Here is a 23,837-nt window from a genome sequence, read left to right as displayed (position 1 = left end):
TATAGCAAAATAGCCTAAAGTCAAACTTTGCTACTAAATCTATAAAGAATTAGGTTAAGAGGTCAGCAATTCCTATTTGATCAGATGAAGAACGTAATGATGGAGGGATTGACATGAATAGTAAGAGATGGCATCAGAGTGCCAACATTTATCTCGTAAAAGGCATTATACGGCGCCATAAACACGTCATAAGGGCAGACTGAGTACACGCTTGTAGCCATTGAGCTATTCAAGAGCGCAAACAATTAATGCGCTTTCTGTCGAGGTGACATCATTTTTTGTGTTTTTTTTTTGCTCTCGTGTCATTCTCTGATGAATACATCATGATCGCGCGGTAGTAAACAGAAACATCTCGCTTAATCATAGGATTCTCCCGTTAGCAGGTAAGTTAAAATATACGGCGGACAACTTGTAAATACACTGCTGCGACTGATCTTTAAACATCTGTGTTGGTTTTATAGACCTCATTGATTTTGCTTCTTAAGCGGGTTACACGCATACCGACAATCTGGGCCAGCTTGAGCGTTTTCTCTCACTTCATTATTAGATCGACAAATGTAAGCAACAATCAGATTTTTTGGTTGTCTTTGAAAGATTATCCTAAGCGATTATCCTGTGGCACGGGGTGTGTTAAGAGTTCGTAAAACAGTCAGGGCCAACAATTGTAAATGTTAAACCGGGAAGCCAGCCAATTAGGAAGCGACTTGCCAGACACAATAGAGGAACTGGTTGTATTGACTGTTTGTATATTGCGTCTCACAAGTCATTCACCACGCAAAGATAATCGGGTTAATTTTGAGCGCGATTACCCCCATCCAATTCAACTTTGCAAAAGCCTGACTATCAGATGACGATCTCTCTGGAAGATTATTTTAGGCAATTATCCTGTGGTGGGGGACATGTTAAATGGTGATTTGTCCCCCCCGATTTGCTCAGAACGACATCAGGGGCTGACAATCGTAAATATTAAACCTGTTCAATAATTACAATCGCAAATCCTTATCGATGGCTGACACGCAAAGCGTTTTATCTGCAGGATTTCCTGATTGGTGGGTTTTATCTTGACGAATAGCATTCTGCAAGGAAACAACAAATCTTTTTTCTTCAAAAAGTTAACTTTTCAGATAGGTTTTGCGTTTCAGCCATTGCCATGTGTTTATATTATGTACAATGTTGTTGCAAGGCAAGCTAGCAGTTAGCTTAGGCTCTTCGATTTCTTCGACTAATCCTTTCCTCTTTTTTGTATTTTTTCCGGCAGTCTGGATGCCCTGTGGCACCAAGCTGGCTCTCCCGGGTCAGCTTTGGTACTACGGCAGTTATTGTGTGTGTTGCTCTGTTTTTCACCTCGAGTATGCCACACGCAATAAGAGCAATAAGGACACACAGCGATTTATTTTGTTATCATGATTGCAGGGTCTCTCCGATTTAAAAAATCAGTATATGTGTACACCGTTTAAATCGAGGTACTGGAACACCACTGCTTTATGAAGCTTTACATGGGCTGCAAATAAAAGCGACATTTGCATCAAATGTGTCGAGGAGAGAACAAAAGGAAAGAATTCTGATACATGAGCACCAGGTATGCTCCTGGAAAAACATCAAGCACAACAAAACTGGGTTCACACACAAGAAAAAGATGGAAAGATATGCAAAAGTTGCTGCAAAACGTATTTGTTTCTATGACGTAATTCTGGGGTTTAGTAATTTACTAAATGCACGAAAACGAACCATAACTTTGGTGCAAAAAGGACCTAAAAGCACACGAACAGTACAAGCATGGATAAAAATGTAAAGTAAAACAAAATGTCATTCACAGAAAAATGGGACGTATCTCAGTTTAGCGCGGCGACTTTTAAAGGCACATTCTGCAATATTTCCTATTGCATTATCATTATTGCGTCTGATGAGGACGTGCGGCACCGTGGCAATGCGGAGCTTCTGCAGGCAGTCTTTTCGGCGTAACGCGCGAGCTAAGTGAGATGCCAATCTCAGCATGCACGCAATTAACTATCTCGAAGCACCTGAACGCAATAAATGTGACATCTGCAGGTGCTTTGCATTTTATAGCTACTGTTGTAGGATTTGACCCTTTTGTGTAGACTTCAAACTCCGAAGCGTTTTTTTTTTTTTCCCTCCTTGGAAAATGCTTCAAAAAAGACAGTCACATGCGAGTTTGTGGTAAAAGAAACATTTAGTGGAAATAAAATCATTGTAAGAAACACATTCAGAGGAGTCATTACTACCGTATTCCCTCACATAGTTGCAGTCTCGCTAATAGATGATGTTCCTCGTTCATTTAAGGCCAGGTAAATACTGATAATCATACCCGATTTTAAGGAGTTAACTGCGGTACCCATATGGACTACGTTGCTTACCAAAACAGCGGCACCTACTGAGACAGGTAAACTGTTGCTTAGAAAGTGTGTAGTGTTACCGCATGTTGTAAATAAGTAGTCTTATCTTTCGTTATGTGGAGAACGACGATTAGCGTTCTGGGGAGCCGCGTGAGTTATTTGTAGCCATTTCACTGTATTTATTTTGGTTTCAACTACACTTTTTACGGGACATACGTTTTAATGAAATAAACCAGGGAACCTTGTTTAATATTATTCTAAGACTGCACTCCGCCACTTTTTGTGCATATATGGTACGGTAATTATGACACTTGGTTCTGTTTTGGTTTTACATTGGTAAAAACAAGGACGGGAAAACTATTAAGAGAGGCTTCCCTAAATAAAATGAAGAATTAGCTTTTATTACTTGAAATGTCCCGATAACATACTAAATGTCCTTGCTGCAAGTGTAAAATCAGCAGGTGTCACGCGTGTTACTGTAGCTGTTTATTTAATGCGGGAAACGGCAGGTCGGAACAGGGCGCGCTGTCACTTTACTTCGCTACAGGTGGTGAAGACTGACGAGATGGGCGGATTCCGCATAGCGCGAAACCACTCTTTCACTAAATGTGTGCCGAGTGAAATAGTGTGTTGCCACGCGTCCCAGTCATACGGTATTAGTGACGTCGTCATGGAAAACAAGGCTAAGTAGGAAATATCGCTGACTGTGCCTTTAAATCACCCGACAGATGCAAAAACAGAGAAATGAGTTCAAAGTGTGAGGCCGTCTACTTCTTCTCCATCTTCAGCGTCTTCACAAAACCCCACAGGTCCTTGACCACCTGTGGTAGAAAGGAAGAAGAGTACAAACACAGAAAAGGACAAGCATGAGAGACGTGACTAACTTTTCCAAACATGTTTTTGTGCGTCTCGGCGGCGGGACTTGAGACCGGGGCTGTCGGGGAGCGACGAGGGCTTGGGTGGGGGCAGTAGTACATACCAGAGTATATGAGTAGGTGCTTCAGGTCTGACAAATCTCAGCCCAGGCTGTTGAAACCAAAGCATTTCCACAGATGTTTCTCTCCACAGTGGGAGCAACAAGAACTCTCCCCACCTCACCGCCACTACAAGCCGGGCCCTCGCTTCACTTGAAAGGGCTTTCACCTGCTCTCTTCACTGCACGGCCAACATTTTCCAGCTAAACGCCACCCACACATAATGGCAAAGACCGCATTTATCGTCACCCATCTGTCTAATGTACGCGGTTCAAATTCGGTCGCAATCGGATGAAATCTTAAGTACAAGTTCGTTTTTTAAGAACCCCTGGAAATTGCCCAAAATGGCTGTCCCAAACCAAAATGGTTGCTTTGCTGCGTTTGTTTCATATTTAATGCTAAGTGATCAAAATTTATTGCAGTGCTTCGCCCACACATATTTCCTTTTTTTTTTTTTTCTCAACGTCCGACCACTATTAATTCACATTGGTTTCTTTACAGTGGAAAAATTGTATTACTGTATGTTTTTGTACAGTGCAATAGAGTTGAGTGCATTTTTTTTCTTATGAAAAATAAAAATAAAAATTGAAAAACAAAATTTTTGCATTTTGGGGGGGGGGGGGGGCTGCAACGGATTCATTGGATTTCTACTCATTTCAATGGGGAAAGAGGATTTTGGATACACGTGTACTACTGGAGTAACAAAAGAACAAATTCAACTCGTATCTCAAGGCACCACTGTACACTGTCCTAATTTTGTTCCGATCGGAGAATTCATTCAACCTTTCCGCCATGCAATGACAGAAACTAAAATCTTCCGCAATTTAGTGTACAGTATATGTGGTTCAAATTTCCTAGCAGTCGGACAAAAAAAGTACATTTGTGAAAGACACATTGAAATGACCAAAATTCCCCTAAAATATCCCCTTGAAACGAAAATGTAGTGAACTGGGTGTGAACTTTTGCTCTTTTTGCGAGTCATCAAACTTTGCTGCCATGCTGTGGTCAAACACCATTTTTTGTCTTGTCGCAATTTAGCAGCGCACAGCTGTCTAGTTGTGGTTCAGATTTGTTTACAATTTGCTACTACGCATTAAACACACGCAAAGACGGAAACTAAGATCTGTCTAGTAAACATGGTTGAAATTTGGTAGCCATTGGACAAAGTCTCTAGGACAAGTTTGTTTTTGAAGGACCCCTAGAAATGGCCACTTCAAACCATAATGGTTGATTTCCATTGGGTTTATTTTTGATAGACATCCTGACCTATTTTCATATGAACTGAAACTGGCTTTAGGGGTGGGATTTTCAAGTTGGGAGTTTTTGAGTCTGGGAAACCCCTCAAAATGTTAAATTTTTGTTTTTTTTTAAAAGAATAACAATGATGAAACAAAGCAATTTCAGGGCCGTAAATAGTAAATGTCCAAACAGTCCAGGATCCACTACTACTATCTGACACTGCAGAAGCCTTTATGAGTGATACATTTGCGCACTATGAAAGAAAAGGCAAGAGGCTGTTGTTTTGCCACTAAAACGACAAGAACGCAGTCGAAAAAGATTTAGATTCTGGTTAAAGGCCTTGAATGTTAATGTGAGACTGGTACCATCCGCATACCACCGGTCCCTTAATTAAGGCTACAAAAGACACACATGCCACTAAATCACTGGGAAAGAGTCGGTCTTGGCAGGTGTACTCCCATTCTGCCTCAACACGGGCCGGGCCCACTGACACAAAATGGATATAGTTCAAAGAGAACACGGCGTCCTGGAGAGGTGTGTGTGAGTGTGTGTGTGTGTGTGTGTGTGAGGCCCACTGGAGAGCATAATGTATGTCAACCGTGTGAAGAACAATGGCGCATTCCTGTGAATCCATCATGGCGAAGAGCTCTTAAGGCTTAAAACGAAGGGAAAGGGCTCTTGACCTGACAACTGCCAAAATCCCGAGCAAAATGGCCAACTACCAATGTTGATGCGGCAGGACCTTGAATGTCGAATGAGCCTAAAGTCACACGATTCCGAACATTTCCTGGCAAAATGCAGCTCCAACCACTGTCATGCCTGATTTCATGCAAGACCTCAGCATACCGCGCGAGACTTTATCTCGATGCGCTTCGGAAACAGGGATCCACAACCCTTTTTGGGCAGAGGGACCCCTTACGAGGGAGAATTTTTTCCAAGGACCCCGATGTAATCCTCACACCAATTAAACATAACTATCATGTACACCCCTAAATACCACGGAATATTGTAGTTTCTTTTTTTTTAACATTTCAACCTAAATATTAATGACCTGTTTAGTAGAGAGGAACTTGACTAACTTTATTTGAATGAAATATATTTATCCATTTTTACGAGCTGACTACTTCCATTAATATCATGTTTCCACTGGTCCCTTTTTTGGGTGTTAAATTTATCAGACCTAATCAATTCATCAGAACATACATACTTTTTGTAATAATAGAATAAATAGAGTGGATATAAAACAAAATCCACACACCCTTGTGATATTATCATTTCCAAACTTTTTTCACCATTACTGTGACCTAAAACCTGTACAACTCAATTAAAAAAGTAGCTTTGAGAGGGGAAGTAAAAATAAACAACTGGTAATGTGGTTGCATAAGTGTCCACGCCCTCTTATAACTGGGGAAGTTGCTATGTTTAGAATTAACCAATCACATCCAAACTCATGTTAAATGGGAGTCAGCACAGACCCACCACCATTTCAAGTGCCTCTGATTGACCCCCAAATAAAGTTCTGATCTTCTAGTATGCTTTTCCTCACATTTTTGCCCTCATACCGTATATTAAAAGTACAAGCTATGGTCCGCAGAGAGCTTCCACAGCATCACTGTTCAAAAGGTATCAGTCAGGGGAAGGGTACAAGCGTAGACATTGTCTATCCGCTGTATATTAATATACTGATATAGTCTTCTGATGGCTATATAAATCTGGCTCAAAACCTGACATAACCTTTGCAGTGATGCATTGATCACAAGAAAAAAAAAGAACACATAACACATGGCGTGGGGTTAAAAATGTAAAATAAATAAATAAATAAAGATGGAGGCTCTCAAGGCAAGAGCTGTCTCAGTTGGCTCTGGGATCTGAGGCCATGTGCAGTCAGTAAATACGTCACCCAAAAATTTTTACAATGAAATGAAAAAACATCAAATGTGTCAATGTTACTTACTTGTTTGTCTGAAATTTTAAAGGAACTCTTGACAAAGTTCTCAAACTTCTGTTCCGTCTTGGGCAGAGGTTTTCCCTGGTGCGGGAAGACAGTAAATCATGCAGTCGGCCATGCGGCAGACACTCATTTAGGAGCGGCAATCTGCGAGGGTGAGAATGGCGGCTGTACCTCTTTGGCTGCCGTCGACAACTTGTTCTTTATCTCAGCCAAAGATGGAGATTTAGACGGGCCGGCCTGCGCTTTGTCTTTTCCTGGAACAAGTGTCTGGAAAAATATATTGTCCAGATAAGACAGGCTGATTGGGATGTCAAATGGAGATTTACAGAGCTGGAGATTCAAAAGATTACATATTAGAGCAATATTTCTTCTTTCTGTACTATCTGAATGCCGTCTGATCTGCTTATGGCGTATAAAATAGAGGATTTTCTAAGTGGATTGAGTAGTCATGGATTGATATTATGAACATCGCAGAACAGCTTGAGCTTCAGCCCCAATTGTGACCTATTTAGTCTGGCCTGTGTTTATAGCCTTGGCATGAGTAAGCAGCTGGATGGAGATAAAAGAATGACAAGGGACGACAAAATGTACCCTAATTACAACATCTTTTTATTTTTTACTTTCAATACATCAGGTACAAATTATTAGTTGCAAGGCGGAGAGGGCGAACCCTGTCGTTCCAGTTGTTAAAATTTCCATCAATGGCAAATTCACAGAACTGAAAGACACACGTGCCAAAGAGCAACTTGTGTGTTTAAGTGTGTCTTTTTATGAAACATATGACTAGGTTTCTGTTCAATACCGTGAATCTTTTGTGATCTCATAGGAATTATAAGGAATGAAGACTGCTGCATGCGCAGTCCAACAGGTGCGTCCAGCGTGTGTGCCTGAATGTGACAGACAGACAGACGCAGACGCACACACACACACACACACACACAAACGGCATTCTGGATGCGAGTGGATGTTACACAAGCCAAGAGCTTGTCTCTGCATGCAACGGCAGCGTGGAATCCAAAGAAATTGCAGGGTTTCATCGATAGCCAGAAACATGTTTGAAAGAAGCAAGAAGGGACTCATAGAAGGGGGACTATGCATGGCAAGTACAGTCCAGGCTGGTCATGTTGTCCTTCAGTTCCGACTTCTGTGCCTGAGTAGGCTAATGGTTGGCTAACGATTGGAGGAAGACACCATTGAGATCATGGTCAATGGTGGCCCAAAGCCAAGCTGTGTGACCCTGTCAGAACCGGTCCTGGCCCCGTACATTCATGATATATTAGCATATTTATACTGTATTATTAGAGCCTTTAAGAAAATATTACTGTATTACATATATGAGGGGCCGTTAGGGACATTATTCAGGATTAGCTCTCACACACACACAAACTACATTTACACTACTCAAATGCTCTCATTGACACTACTCAAATGCTCTTATTGACTACTCAAATGCTCTCATTAACACTACTCAAATGCGTTCACGCGAGCATGTCAATCACATTCTCGGACACATCACTGGCATTCACGAGTTCATGTCAATCTTAACTATTTGTCAAAATGTATCTATAATCTCTATCTATTTTAAAATAAATCTCCCAAGATTTTTTTTTCCCCCACAAGCATGTATGTCAGCATTTGAGATGGAAATGTGAAAGGATTGGAGTATATTTTATGAATGGATTTGAGAATGGTATGTGCATAGATTTGACATGTTCATGCGAGTGTGTTTGACCTGTATGTGTGCAAACATTTGAGGCGTATGTAAGTGAGCGTGTATTTATATGAGTTGAAAAGTAAGTGGTTTCAAAATAAAATATGGCATTAACGAACAGCCATAAAGTACCATCGCAAGCCTAACTTAAGCAGTAGCGTTACATAGCATTATACTGTATAGTACATACATATATATTTGTAATGTATATGTGTCGTATACTTGTTGATTGTCGCTTTTCCTCATTGATTTAAAATGTCTGCTTTTAATGTGTAAGTGCTGTAGGATATGACGTAATGGTCAGCCAATCGGAAACCGTGTTGTGTATGACGTAGGGCTAGGCTGGCTCGTCTATCAAGAGCGAGACGCCATTATTCGGACGCGGATGCTGCCGAATAAATGTGCCTTTCGGGCTAAAGCGCAATGGACGTGTGTTTACTCCTGGACTCAAGACAGAGTTTCAACACCGCTGCGTTACAATTTGAAACGTATACGGTTCGTTGCAGGCAGGATGGCCGGATTGTCGCGTTCAAGCTCCCCTGCGCCGGTGTACCTAATGAAGGTGTCCAAAGGGAATGAACGAATTTAATTGTCGTAGTGAAACTCGTGTGATAGATATGCACTCCAGGCTACACAGTCAAGAGTAAAATATTTCATGACTTTTTTAAATATAGGTACATCTCAATAAATTTGAATATAGTTGAAAAGTTTTTCTTCAGTACTCATAGAGTGATTAAACACTGAAGTACTTTTCAGAGGGCAAATTCCACCCTAATTTCTACATTAAAAATCACTTTATTTCTTGAATTAATTTACTATTTCGTTTGACGTTATATTTTAGTTTCTAAATATGGGGAATTTTTTTTTTTTTTTGCTATGTGCTACAATCATCAAAATAATACATATTTTAAATATGAAATACTTCACTCTGAGTGTGTGCAGTTCATCTCTATAAATTCACTTTTTGAATTGAACTACCTAATAAAAGATTTACACTATTCACGTGTGAGCATGATTGACATGAACTCGTGAATGCCAGTGATGTGTGCGAGAATGTGATTGACGTGCTCGCGTGATAGCATTTGAGTAGTGCTAATGAGAGCTAGACTCATGCGTTTGAGTAGTGTTAATGAGAGCAAGACTTGTGCGTATGAGAGCATTTGAGTAGTGTCAATGAGAGCATTTGAGTAGTGCCAATGAGAGCATCTGAGTAGTGTTAATGAGAGCAAGACTCGTGCGCATGTGAGCATTTGAGTAGTGTTAATGAAAGCAAGACTCGTGCGTATGAGAGTGTTTGAGGAGTCCTAATGAGAGCCTTTCAGTAGTTTGTGTGTGTGTGTGTGTGAAAGCATTTGAATAGTAAGTGTGAGAGCTAATCCTGAATAATGTCCCTAATGGCCCCTCATACACATACTGTATAAACAAACAACCATTCACACTCACATTCAAACCTATGGGCAATTTCGAAGTCTTCAATTAAAATACCATGCATGTTTTTTGGGATGTGGGAGGACACCCGGAGAAAACCCACACTGGCACGAGGAGAACATGCAAACTCCGCACAGGTGAGGCTGGTTTGAACCCAGGTCCTCAGAAACGTGAGGCAGATGTGCTAACCAGTCATCCATTGTGACACCTGTGTGTGTGTGTGTGTGTGTCTATATATATGGTTATAATTGATGGTTTTGACTGTGTACTATTCTTACTAAAATCAAGGCATTACAATTAAACAAATTAATATCAATGCTTCAAAGAATAAATATATTACAAGATTATTAACAATAATGTATAGTACAAATATTTTTTTTAATTAAAGGCAGCGATCCCAGATGTTTTGACTGCCACTGACTTTTTTCATGTTAAGACATTTTTGGTTAATTACGCATGCCGGCTGGCAAGTGCACGAACAGCAACGACATGTTCATTGTCATTGTTTTGGTGCGTGTTTTCTTACACCTTTTATGATGAATAAAGATCTCGTTAGCACACAGTTGTTGACATTATTGGACATAATAATGTGGTGATGAAGCTTCACTTCCGCTGCTCTTGTTCCTTGCTGCCATTCCATGGTTCGACTGCTGCTGGTATGAATATACTAAGGCTAGCAGCGATCGGACGAGCTGAAGCTAACGACTCCAGTCAAGCGCAGTACAACGGTACCCAACCATTTTGTGCCACTGATCGGATTTCACATAAAACACATTTTCCAAAAAAAGAAATTCCAATAAGGACAAAAGCTTAGGCCGTGTCACATGGGCCTATTGTGCAATACCCCGCCTCCTCAAAAAAGCATTATTCTAAAGGCCACAATGACTATAATGTTATATGAAAAAGTTACGTTGAAGGCTACCTCTTTCAGCTGAATATATGCACACAGAGTCCACCAAACGAACTAGCAATGTTGAATCACAGCCTATTACCCAGCCATAGCAAACATAGAAAATGTACTTTTATGTACTATAACATTTTGTCAATAACCAACGAAAAGTCGAATATAGAGTCTCATACCCTTTCGACAAACTTTCATCTTACCTCAATATGCTTTTTCAAATTAGATGGCGAGTTTTTGAAAGCCATTAGCTGGTGGTATTTGTCTTTACAGATTTGGAAATTTTTTCCAGGTATGTACCAGGGTTGGCTGGCCTTTCTGGCTATCACCCTCCTCGCTGCTGGTAATCGGCTGGGACTTTTAGGTCGAGTTCTCCGCCGCTGACATCTCAGGCCTATACGTCTGCTTTTTATGTCCTAGTGTGACGATTTTTCTTTGTTACCTGACCTGCCATGTGCCGGTGCGAAGCATCACGTACAAACCAATAAGGGTGTTGGCATGAATTTTTATACTTCTCATCCGACCACCATCAAAATCCCAATCCTCGCATGTTTCATCCATATAGGATTTTTTGGGATGTGTTTTTGAACAGTGACAAGCTGGAATGAACACAATCCAAAATGCAATAGAACAAGGCTTTTTCTTTTAAGTTTAAGGAGTAGAAAGTACACATATTTGCGTGAAAATGTAAGGGTTAGAAGTGAAAAGTAGGCTGAAAAAAAAATACTCCAGTAAAGTACGGATACACAAAATTTCTACTCAAGTAAGGTAACAAAGTATTTGTACTTGACAGCTCTGCGTATTATACATGAACAATTACTAATTGTTTTTAACAAAACTTAAAACATTGCATGTGAAGTTGAACAAATGAGTCCTAATAATAAAGTAACTATTTGCTTGAATTGTATACAACTCAGAAATAGTATGGCTTGAACTGTTATTGGGTTTTGGTTGAGAAGAAAACTCTCCCTGACTGGCTGTAACACCGCTGTCTTTCTCTGTCAAATATGTTTTTTTCTGTCATTGTCAGAGCCAGAGCGGAGAGTGCAAACACCTGATATTATTCTCATCCCACTTGACGGCACGTGGACTGTTTAGAGAAATATGCTGAATTTGATCAAAGTGTGCAGGCTAGCGATCGGTGCTTAAAAGGGAGATCCAATGTCAGACTTGGTTCTCCTGAATTGTGCAAAACTGTCACGTCATTTGTCCGAGACAGCAATGTCTGTCTTTGAGAATTAAGGAAAGACATTTGTATAGTTGAAAACATTGACTTCTCTTAAGAATATGATAAGAGATCATATTCTCGAGATTAGTCAATGTTTAAAAAAATAAAGTCATCTGTGCCCTTCTCCATGTATTTTACAGCATACATCAAAAGGTCGGAGAAAGAAAAAAAAGAAAGAAAAACTTCGCGCACATGCACCCCACCACTACAGACAAAGAACACATATGCTGCTGGCTGCTGGCCAGCCAAATCCACTACATTTATTATTTACAGGCAGCTCTCCGCATAAGCCAGCACCAAAGGCCAGCTGTGGACCTGAAACAGCTGATAAACACACAAGCTTTTTCATCTGGCCCAGACGCTGATTACAGATGCCACAAGACATGAAACTTAATCACAAGCACACTCTCATTTGACGCAATCTGTCGTCTTCAATCCAAAGCAAACACATGTTTTTGCAACACCTTCGCTCATCAAGTTTGCCCCGGGGAGGAAGGGGGGGCGGGGGGGGGGGGGGGGGGGGGGGCTGCGCGATGATGAGAGCTCCGCAAAGACACGACGTCTTGAAGGGATCTGGCTCAACATGACCGAGCAACCACAATTACCGATAAGTAGTCTGTTAACTCAACCCTGGTTCTCTTAATCTCGCTGTGAGCATGTTCACATAGACTTCAATCAACAAGAACAACCCACAATCATTCGCAAATAGAAGGCTAAAAGCACCCCCAGCAAGAGACAAAGCATACCTGGCAATCAATAGCTGTGAATACATAATTTAGTGGATTTACGATCTGTTCATTTCAAAACCTCTGCTCCAATCTATTCAGGGACGCAGGTCTGACTTGTTTGGATTTAAAAATGTAGTATTTAATGATTCATGCTTCAAACAGGTATGGGCAACATGGGTGAAAATCTTCAAAAGGACACATATAAACAGGTTGCCGATCTTATCGGTGTCCATAGAACAAGGTCCCACTAAACAGTCAGGATGTGCTGGTTTAATACATTAAGGTCTTCAGTATAAATGTCGCATTAAACCAACTTAGAAGTTGGCTCTTACAAATATTCCTTGGTAGTGCAGGCGCCGACTCGTCTTTTTGTCATAATGTCGTCATGTAATGTTTCTGGATACGGGGGTCATGTATGTCACTCAATGGGTTGGTCTTTTTGAAGGTTCTCATGCACATTAGTTCCAATCTGACGAGTCATACCCACATAAAAAAATATCTTTATACTTAATGCTATCCAGATAGGCACCTGTTTTAACACATGTCAATCAGCTGCTAAAAACAATGACTCATCCTCTGGGATAAGTCTGAGCAAAGTGGTTAACAACTTTACAACTCTGACGTCTGCTTGAAGGCACAACTTCTCCAAACTCATCAATCTAAAGAAAACCAGCTGGAAGATAAATTGACTTTGGATCGGCGCGACTTTGTTGAGTCTCATGACAAGCCCAGTTACGCAAGAAGGTGCAGCGACACGCTGGGCCGCGAGAGGTGAGAACTGCAGTACTGGCAGTAGATCTGACGAGGCGATCTAATGACCAGTCACCTGCGTTTAGGAGAGAAAAAACAGACATCCACGCCCTCTTCCTCGCTCCTCGGGGGCATCTGGAAGCGCAAGCTGCACCAGACATCAAACACTGGTAATGAGAGCAATTGGGAGAAGGTGTGTCCAGGAAGCGAGGGGTGTGAAGAGGTTGTCAAGAGGGAACAGTTGTTGGGTACAAGAGAGGCGACGGAAACAGGCCAAGCTCCACAAGACACAAATTCAAACTGGTCGGACGGTTTCGGCAACCTGTCAGCTCATCGTTGGAGGATTTCAAGAAGAGTGTCTTCAAATGTGTGGTGCGTGGTATAATGAAAACCCTTGAAGCAACAGCTATATGAACACAAACGGTGGAGCAACACATGACAATAGGCACTACAACAATAGTCACAGGCATTGACTCTATTAGAGTCCTCTGCGGAAAATGACGAATACTACTGCAGATGACTGCGGAGTTGTGACGTCTCCTCTGTCTCAGTGTACAGTATATACAAGTCTTTATTACACTGCTCCCTCGTGGTCAAGGAGCACACAACAAAAGGAGCCGTACAATCACAGTGAATTAATCATGATGCACAAAATGTGTATTTCTTTACATCCTATTTAATTATGTTATGAATAGTCTGCGACTGGCTGGCGACCAGTTCAGGGTGTACCCCGCCTCTCGCCCGGAGATAGCTGGGATAGGCTCCAGCACGCTCGCGACCCTCGTCAGGATAAGCGGTCTAGAAAATGGAAATAATTTAATTATGTTTTTATAAATGTACAATATTAAGAGGGCTTTTTTTCCTCATTAATAAATGTTACAAATATTTTTTTTGGGGGGGGGGTGGGGGGCTGGAATGGATTAATGGCATTACCATTCATTTCATTCATTCATGGTTCAAATTTGGAAGCAATGAAAAAAAACACGTGACCAAATTCGTTTTTAAACGACCCTAAAAATAGCGGCTTCAAACCAAAATGGCAAACATTCCATTTTTTCTTCAGGCATGGGTTCTTGAAAATTTTTTGTTGGTGTACTCAAAACAGACATGCCTACTAAATTACATGTTGATAACTGAAATTAGCTTCAGGGGTTGAACTTTCAGAAGAATCCAGGTGGCACTTTCCAACAGAGCAAGACTGCCAACTTTCCTTGGAGAATCAATTTAGGCGCTTTTGTACCAAAATTACCAGAACTTTTAGTTCTTGGTACAATCCCAATTCCAATGAAGTTGAGACGTTGTGTTAAACAAATAAAAACAATACAATGATTTGCAAATCATGTTCAACCTTTATTTCATTGAATACACTACAAAGACAAGATATTCAATGTTCAAAATGATAAACTTTATTGTTTTTAGCAAATAAACATTAACTTAGAATTTTATGGCTAAAACACGTTCCAAAAAAGCTTGGACAGGGTCATTTTTACCACTGTGTTACATCACCTTTTCTTTTAACAACATTCAATAAAAGTTTGGGAACTGAGGACACTAATTGTTGAATTATTTCCCATTCTTGCTTGATGTACAGCTTCATCTGTTCAACAGTCCGGGGTCTCCGTTGTCGTATTTTACGCTTCATAATGCGCCACACATTTTCAATGGGAGACCGGTCTGGACTGCAGGCAGGCCAGTCTAGTAGCCGCACTCTTTTACTACGAAGCCACCCTGTTGTAACACGTGCAGAATGTGGTTTGGCATTGTCTTGCTGAAATAAGCATGGGCATCCATGAAAAAGACGTTGCTTGGATGGCAGCACGTGTTTCTCCAAAACCTGTATGTACCTTTCAGCATTAATGGTGCCTTCACAGATGTGTAAGTTACCCATGCCGTTGGCACGAACACAGCCCCATACCATCACAGATGCTGGCTTTTGAACTTTGTGTCCATAACAGTCCGGATGTTTCTTTTCCTCTTTGGCCCGGAGGACACGACGTCCACAATTTCCAAAAACAATCTGAAGTGTGGACTCGTCGGACCACAGAACACTTTTCCACTTTGCATCAGTCCAACTTAGATGAGCTCGGGCCCAGAGAAGCCGGTGGCGTTTGTGGGTGTTGTTGATAAATGGCTTTTGCAAAAACTGCCACCCATCTGTCTGCTATATGTTGTTAAAATTTGGTAGCAATAGGGCAAACTCTCTTGCTCCTGCAATCCAAATAAACAGAATTCCTAGTTCCTGCAGTGCAAAAGCCCCATTTTCCTTACCATGGGAGTTGTGTTTTTGGTGTTACACACAAATCACAATCTTGCAAGAGGTCAGATAAGCAGCAATTGGCCTGGTTGTATTGTCTTTGTGGTGGTACTGCCTTATCTTTGTTCCTGTCAAAGCCATTTGATCAAATGCTATGTGAAACGTGTGGAGAAGCAGGCCAATTTGTATTCCCTTGGTGTTGCATGTTGCCGTGTGGGCTGGCGGGGGGCATCAAAAGGTGGCTGCAACCCAAGCCGGCGAGGTCGGGACACAGGGTCACGGGTTTAAACCTTGCCCCAGGAAACCATTTTAGAGGTCAGGTGTGTTTGCTTAAGAGAGAAGCAGAGTTCAAGATTTGGGCTTTGAGAGGCGGCCGTCCAAGACATTCCACCATAGAATTTTACTGTCAGGTAGAGCGAATTGCAATGTGCTTATCACATTCCAGAGCACAAGGAAGGCAAGACTGATTTTCATCCAGTCTATTTGGAATCAATCAAAATCTATGAAAGCAGTTGGTCATTGAAAAACAGAGGCCAAAGCAATCAGTTTACATCAACAAAACAAAACAGACATGTTGTAGAGCTGCTACTAGGGCAGGAGTTTTTGCTCATTAAGTTAATGTGTTATCAATCAAAGCTGCGATACAGTAATACACAGTTATACTCCTACTTGTTACTCGCTACACTAATACTCCTACACCGTTTCATTAGGTAGTAGCTGAGTAGTGTACCCCCACACCTAAAAGGGCACATTGTTAAACAAACAAGACTTGCTATACCTTAATCTGTTGTCTAACCCCGGATCCTGATGGGGTCGCTGCAGGGCCGTTTTGTTTCATCAGACTCTTGTTGGCCTTCTTCAATGTTTCTGGGCCCTACGAAAAATGTCAAAATTGATACATGCGGACATACATACAGACACATCATAACCGCACGGGAGAAACTATGAAGGCTGTGGAATGATCGTTCAATATATTTGAACTAAAATGTGTGCATAAAAATGACCCAAAAAATGCATCAATTAATCTTGCATCTAATTTTTGAATTAAGAAATATTCTAAAAAGCAGAAAGACAACAAATTAGCACAATGTCCGATAATAGGCACGTCAGTTGCCTCCCTACATGCCGGAGGCCTTCCAATTAGGTTTCTATTGATAGATTTCACCTGCACGATTATCTAATAACTCACATTTCCTGAACACCAATCCTTTCCTCCCCTCGGAGCGGGTTGCAAGTGTAATTGCCCGTCTTGACATAACGACTACAAGACCATTACACGTGTCATTTCCCGAAGCAATACCTCTGGAAAGATCAAGTGACAGCGTTTACGAGACGTTTTGAACATGACGAGATGAGAAGCGCAAGAGATGCTTCAGTCACGGCAACAGACCTGTCATCTTTCACTATTGACGAGGGAACAATGCGTGCAGTAAGAGTCAAAGAGCTTTTAACAGCAGTCAGAACACAACCAAAACGGTAATGTCGGACCTCTGTGCTTATAATGCTTAACATAGCGCTATATCTTGGGTGTCGCTACTCTAGCCAACAACATTGCTGCCTGTATCTTAAACATTTCCAAAAGGCTCCAGTTTTTATTAGTTTTCTGTTGTGTAAACGCATTGGGCTTTTTACACTTGACCTATTAAGTTCCTTGTAGTTAAGTGTCATTTTTAAGTTTGAATAAGGCCTTTGTTTTGGAAAAACTAACTTTTTAAGGATCAACAAGACTCCCTGATTGATAAATGTCAACACTTACATGCAGTTTCACCCATAAAGAAAGACATCAGAATGCCTTCCTCGCTAATCACTTCCATCTCACGCCATGGTCATGTGGACAAGGAGTGTGAATATGTGGGCTAAGGTTACGGAGGAGGGAGAAGACAACGGAATAAATCAACAGGTGACAGACGTGCTCAGCTGTCATCTGACCCCGAGGCGAGGATCGGCGCTCACGTCGCAGGTATGCGCATCTGCCTCGCTTTGATCTCTCGCCCTGGCACCGTTTCTTACTCGACCCGTGTGTTTTTGTCAAAGCGAGGAGGAATCACACACCAAAATTGGGCTGAGACACACACGCACACGCACACACACACACACTTGAAAGTGATTACGGAGATATGTGAGACTTGTTCAAAGGTGATGGCCAGGTGCGGAGCTGAAATGGCACGAGAGACAATTTAAAAAAAAAAAAAGGGCAATCATATTAACAGTGGGATGACAGAGGGACAAAGATATGCACGGTTGCACCACAAAAAAAAAGTGTGTGTGTGCAAAGTAAAAAGTAAACCTACGCGTGTTAAGACAATGCAAATATGAACAGTGGAACCCACAAAGTGCAACAATTTGGAGTTAAAGCTAAAACGTTCAGAAAGAATATGCAGCAAAAACCATAACGGAGTTCAGTCAATCATCGCGTGTGACGTCAGCAAATCTCACGATACTTCAGCTCAGGAAACGGAGAGGAAGAAGTGCGAGAGCGCCCTTCAGGGATTGCGTTGTGACAAGTGTGATGACCATTTGGTCTAATAATTACACATTTACACTATTTTTTTCTTTAATATATGACTTTATTAAGGCTGTGTACAGGGGAGACCGGGTGCGCCAACTGAGTCGGCACGTTGAAGGCAGTGCATGGCTTCTGATTTCTAGAAAAATAAGTGAAAGAGTTAAAAATGTACAACGGCGTATTAGGATAGGGTCACCTAATGAGAGAGAGAGAGAGAGAGGGGCGGGGGACTGAGACGTGATTTAAAGTCGTCATGAAGACATTTAAAGTCGACAGGATGCCGTTTTAAGTCATCATGATGAGATATAAAGTTGTCAGGATGAAATTTAAAGTCATTATGATGAGATTTCAAGTCAACAATTGATGAGAGGATCCCGGCTAACGGAGAGTTACCGTAAAACGTCAACAATCGACGACCGTCGGTCAAACGGGATTCGGTTGCTACGCAAGGATACGCTCTCGTCAATTGTTGAGTTTTATTATAACCGGGATCCTCACGTCAATTGTTGACTTTAAATCTAATCATGACATCTTTAGATTTCGTTGAATTCTCATGATCATTCTCATGATGATCATTCATCATTCTGATGACTTGATATCTCATCGTGACAAGATTAAAACTCATAATGATGACTTTATAATTCATCATGATGGCTTTATATCTCACCATGACTTTCGTCGCATCACAATGACGTTAAATTGTCCTTTTTCCCAAAGGGTTAATTACACAAAAAATAATAAAAAGGTTAAGTATGACCATTAAAAATAAAATAATAAAAATAAATTAAATCAAAAACATCCTTTTTAACATTTTTCTAGGAGATGCGCTAAAGTTGGAGGTGTGGTGCTTAAAGGTTTTGGGAAAGGCTGCAGTACAACAACACTATTTTTCCCAAAGAGCGATTTACATAAAAAGAATAAATGAACGATTAAATATAAAACTAAAACATTTACCATTTTTAGGAGGTATGTAGATTTTAAAAAACAAAAATTTTCAAAGTGTGATTTATATAAAAATACAGTTACAAACGATTATTTAAAAACACAAAACAGGCTTTTTGGGACATTGTATAAGAAAGAGGTGCATGGCTCAAAAAAAAAATAATATTTTTATTCAAGTGTGAGTCATAATTTAATACCTTGGAAGTCAATCGGTGTTCAGCTTTGTTGGTTCCACTGCATCTTGCTGGTATAGATTAATGTGCACTTACTGCAAATACCTGTATGTAAAAATAATGCATACATGTGTGCGTAAAGTTGGAGTTGAAGGCATGAAATAGTGCCGTCCCACCGCTGAGACAGTGAGAATTCCCGTAGATTAGAGAGGAGAAATCCACACACCCTGTGTTTTACACGGCGAAAACAGGTGGGCGCAAGAGAGAACAGGATGAAAAAGTTCCATGTTTTTGCCTTGCACAGCGGGGGGGGAAAAAGGTGGCCGGTCACTGGGTGCAGGGGTGGGAGGTGGTGCTGGAGGCAAATGAAATGTTGCCACGGGATACATACAGTCTGTGGGAGTTTAAACGATGCTGGAAACAGAAGGACTTGAGGGAAGAAATGGATTTGTGTGCAAGCGTCTGCCTATGCTGACACCCAGTGGACTAACAAGGACTAACAGTCCATTTGGACACATGCAGCTTTGTTTAATTCATGCTGTGATGCGTTCGTGATACGGCATGATGCAACAAATCATGAATGATTATTCATTAAAAAAAATAAAACAAATAAAAAACTTCAACAAATAGACCAGGCTTACTTTTTTGACGGTCTTCTGGGGTGTGGCTTCATTTTCATCACTGTCTTCATCATCATCATCACTACAAATGAATACAAAAATAAAATTATGCTTGAGGCTGATGGCTGACTGATAAAATAGAAATCAGACATAACCGTACTCGTCATCATCCTCGTCGCTGTCTTCATCAGAGTCCATCTTTAGCTTTTTCTGCAAAACAAATTAAAATGACGCAAACACAGATTTAGAGTTTTTGCACATGACTTGAAATATTGATATGCATAGTACAATAATTAGCGAGCAATTTTATTTGGGACAGCTCACATGGCAAAGCATGCTCACTGTAATACACATTCGACAAACTTCAGCTTGAAAATAGCCTAACATTTAGTTGTACGTAACAAATAGAAGATGAGATAAAAACAAAGTGTTTAAGCGGGGTACACACATAGCCATCATCGGGCTGATTTTGAGTCCGATTCCCCATTTCTGATTAAAGTCAGCAACGGCCCAATTACTGTCTCTCAAAGATTATCCCGTGTTGTGGAGTGTGTAAAGAGCATTTTTTCCCTCCCCAATCTGCTCAGAAAAGATAATCCATCCGGAAAAAAAAAACAATCATAAACGTTACACCTGCTCAACACTGACGATCCTTATTTACCGACGATCACATTTACGTGCATGGCAACAGGTGGATACACAGGTTAATTGTACCTTCTGCCATCTAGTGGAAGAGCATTTCATTGTTCTGCCTGTCACTAATAAGCCACTGCCGTAGATCGATACATAGAACAATGGCACATTATTTGTAGCAAATAAATAATAGTTTTCATGAAAATGAAATTGGGGCGGGTGGGGGGGACTGGATAATATCCCGCTGCACACCTGGTGATCTCTCAAGTGGTTTGGAATCACATCGGTATGTTTGTACCCTGTTTTCGAAGATTAACCACTGAAAAAAAAAAATTCATTGAGAGAGCTACCAGTGAAGCCTTTTTCTCCAACATCAGGCCAGCGGGACGCTTCACCGGCGACGTGTTGTGTTCTTCCTCTTCATTGTCTGAATCCTTTACACCTTTAAAAAAAAACAAACAAAAAAACAAGTTAGGTTATATTCAGATTTATATCCTCGACCATCCATCATCTATGTTCAACATTGCGTCTGTACTAATCAGGTTTGCAGGTGAGCTGGAGCCTAAACCAGCTGATTTTGGGGGAGAGGCAGGGTACACCCCGGACTGGTCGCCAGCCAATCACAAGGCACATATAGACTAGGATTGGGGCCTCAGCTAAGTCGACTTCTAAAATAGGTCGACGCAAGCTCCGCCGGGACCAACAAACAAACAAACAAAAGTTCCGCTGGAACCATGTCTGCGCCGCCAGAACCAATGTTTCACACGGACACGGACAATCGATCGTGACAGCCCTAATATAGACAAACAACCATTCACACTCAACACTCACATTCAAAGCTATGGACATAGAGACGTCAATGAAACCAACATGTTTTTGGAATGCGCAGAAAACCCACACAAGCACAATGAGAAACCGACACTCAAACCCAAAACGATAAACAGATGTGCTAACCACTACACCCATCGAGCTGCCCATCCTCAACAATACATTTTATCCAAGTTTCCTATAAAACGCAGCATCTTGCATCTACATTGCTTCCCTTCGTATTTGCTGTTGGAAAGAATTTCATGTGCTGTGTTCACTGACCCTGTTTGTTGGTGTGTTTTTTAAACTTTTAGAACTGAATGGCAAGTTAAAATAGCCCCAAAAATAGCATAAAAAGACTCAACTTTTAAACACTGAACAAATGTGGAGCATGATAGAGACACACCTTTTAGTTAGTCTGATCAAAGGACATGAAGTAACAAACAAGTTGATTTTCATCACTTGAGTCATATTTTTCAAACTGGATATAGAATTATGAAAAGAGCTGGCTCGTTAATACTCACTGACAAAATGCTGTCCGCTGATGTGCACCGGTCCGGAACCTGACAGGAGACGTAATGTAACCGGCGGCGTGATCTCGAATCCACCTAAACCCATCTAGAAAATGGGGAAAAAATTCATTCATATTGAGTTTCCATAATAGGATTCAGCGCACACACACACACACACACACGTACAAATGTATGCCAAATGCAGGAGTCAACGTTAACGGTGACCTGATGGCCTATACATGCTGGCCAGTACAAATTCCAAGTTTTTACCAAAAGTTTTCTGTTTCTTACCTCACAAAATTGATCACCGCAAACTGGCCAAAGTGCACCAAAACACCACGACACTTTACAGCAGAGTGTCGTTACTGTCGTAACACTTATCGGCATACACCCATGTGTGTAAATCCTAGATACCATATATACCGTATGTCGCGGTTATTTATCTCTATGATTGGAATGTCAGTTCTAAGTAAACCATTGAATAATTTTGTAATTGATTTTTTTTTAAAGCATTAATGTTGATTTTTTCCAATAGCAACGCCTTGATATTAGTGAGGTCAGTCATAGTAAATGCAACTGTATTAATCATTTCTTAAAGGGGCTTAAGTAATATAGTATTAAGACACTAAATTTGAAATAATCACTAAAACCTAACATATTATATCATTCATATATTGGGCCAGTACCGGTTCTGACAACCACTTCACTCATGGCGGCCCAACAGGGCGAACATGCAGAAAGGCTTAATGCCTTGCAAATGTATATTTCCTGACTGGTTTTGACTCACAGAGGGCAGAACGGACGGTTTCAGCACAACCAGTGGTACTTTGGTGGCCTTGCCATCGTAAGTGAGGGCCTCCACCTCCACCATGTGGAACTTGTCCTCAGCCTCGGCTCCCAGGCAGGCCTGAAACAGCAACAGGGTGCAGCGTACAACTTCATTCAGAGTGTAAAAACAAGATAGCTATGCTACTAATACAGTTCGGTGGAATTACGATTAAAGTTAGTTGCATTTCTTTATGTACAGTGAACCCCACCAGATGGCGCCGATGACTGAGAAATTAAAATCTGTGCATGTTGGGGATTGAGCTGATGTTGGTTGTTATGTTGAACACATAACAGACTTATTGATAATAAAATATTGAGACTTAATTGGCTAATCTGGGACCTCCGGTATCAAATTTCATGCCATATCATCTTTAAATATGTGTTGGTATGACACTTTAAAGTCCTTGAATCCTTGAACGTGAGTGTGAACGGTTATTTGTCTATACGGAGTCTATTTTGCTTCTCGCCAAAGGTCAGCCAGGATAGATTCCAGCTCACTCAATGAGGGTAAGCGGTGTAGAAAATGGATGAATGGAAGCACGAACATGTCTCATTTTTAAAAAAATTGCAATTTTACCCATTGATTTTCCAATGCACATAAGCAAGAGCTACGCTAAACATGATCACTTGTCGTCCAATACAGAGAAGTTGGCGATGTGAGTGTACAGTACTGCTGGCAACAAATTGTGAACAAACGCAATTTTTTTTTTAACGTTTTTTTTCCCACAGACTTTTAAATGGACACCTCACCGCTTTGAGGGACAGCTGTTGTTCCGTTTCATCGTCGTCGACGTCAACTTTGTACTCCCGTTTGTCCGATTTGAGGGTGCAACCTGGACAAAGACATGGGACATGTAACGAACATGCATGTGTGCATACAAAAAATAAATAATAATAATAATAAAATAAAAAATAGTCGACAAAGACGTGGAGCAACTTGAGCTACGCCTGTTTGCCATTTTTGTATCCTCTATCCCCGGCGAGCTAACAAAAGAGCACAATTGGGGCGGTTAAATGAACCTGTTACACAGCCAGCGTCTTTTAGCTAAACGAATTACGTGTGTGAGTCGAAAATGCGTAACAACTAATTGTTTGTTAAAGGCTAAAGCTCACCAAATAAATACATTTGAGGTCTGTTCATGTCTGAAATATCGCCCTCCATCTTTATTGTTGTACTTCCGTAGGCCGCTCGGACGGACGTGTCGCCCAGCGAATGGAGAGGACGCAGAGGGCGACAAAGGCGCCAAACGCTGCAGCCAATAGAACCGCAGAGGAGGCGGGCCAAAAGAAATTGTACA

The 23,837-nt window shown here is 41.1% G+C and overlaps 1 protein-coding gene and 1 long non-coding RNA gene across 8 annotated transcripts in view; one reads left to right on the top strand and one right to left on the bottom strand.

The window, feature by feature from the left end:
• Window positions 1-23,796, bottom strand: part of fgf24 (fibroblast growth factor 24) — a 59,272-nt gene extending 35,476 nt beyond the window's left edge. For 2 of the 7 annotated variants that reach the window (XM_061786997.1, XM_061786999.1), the window contains exons 1-11: window positions 23,653-23,795; window positions 23,290-23,372; window positions 22,499-22,618; window positions 21,724-21,817; window positions 20,743-20,834; window positions 19,920-19,969; window positions 19,781-19,841; window positions 16,297-16,392; window positions 6,690-6,785; window positions 6,522-6,596; window positions 3,126-3,175 (exon numbers count right to left, since the gene is read on the bottom strand). In XM_061786997.1, the coding sequence (XP_061642981.1) occupies window positions 3,126-3,175; window positions 6,522-6,596; window positions 6,690-6,785; window positions 16,297-16,392; window positions 19,781-19,841; window positions 19,920-19,969; window positions 20,743-20,834; window positions 21,724-21,817; window positions 22,499-22,618; window positions 23,290-23,372; window positions 23,653-23,701 (866 nt within the window). In that variant the 5' untranslated portion in view covers window positions 23,702-23,795. Of the gene's footprint in view, window positions 1-3,125; window positions 3,176-6,521; window positions 6,597-6,689; window positions 6,786-14,647; window positions 15,848-16,296; window positions 16,393-18,063; window positions 18,164-19,163; window positions 19,245-19,780; window positions 19,842-19,919; window positions 19,970-20,742; window positions 20,835-21,723; window positions 21,818-22,498; window positions 22,619-23,289; window positions 23,373-23,652 lie in introns of those variants that run through there. The other 5 variants (XM_061786998.1, XM_061787002.1, XM_061787008.1 and 2 more) reach the window with 5 other exon arrangements.
• LOC133484448 (uncharacterized) lies at window positions 22,969-23,837 on the top strand. The gene is made up of 3 exons (XR_009790397.1): window positions 22,969-23,046; window positions 23,269-23,393; window positions 23,724-23,837. It is a non-coding gene; the product is annotated as an uncharacterized LOC133484448 (long non-coding RNA).

This window comes from Phyllopteryx taeniolatus, chromosome 10, assembly GCF_024500385.1.
Source record: "Phyllopteryx taeniolatus isolate TA_2022b chromosome 10, UOR_Ptae_1.2, whole genome shotgun sequence".
Taxonomy (NCBI): Eukaryota; Metazoa; Chordata; class Actinopteri; order Syngnathiformes; family Syngnathidae; genus Phyllopteryx; species Phyllopteryx taeniolatus.
The sequence above is the reverse complement of the archived record's forward strand: the minus strand, read 5'-3'. Positions and strand labels throughout refer to the sequence as shown.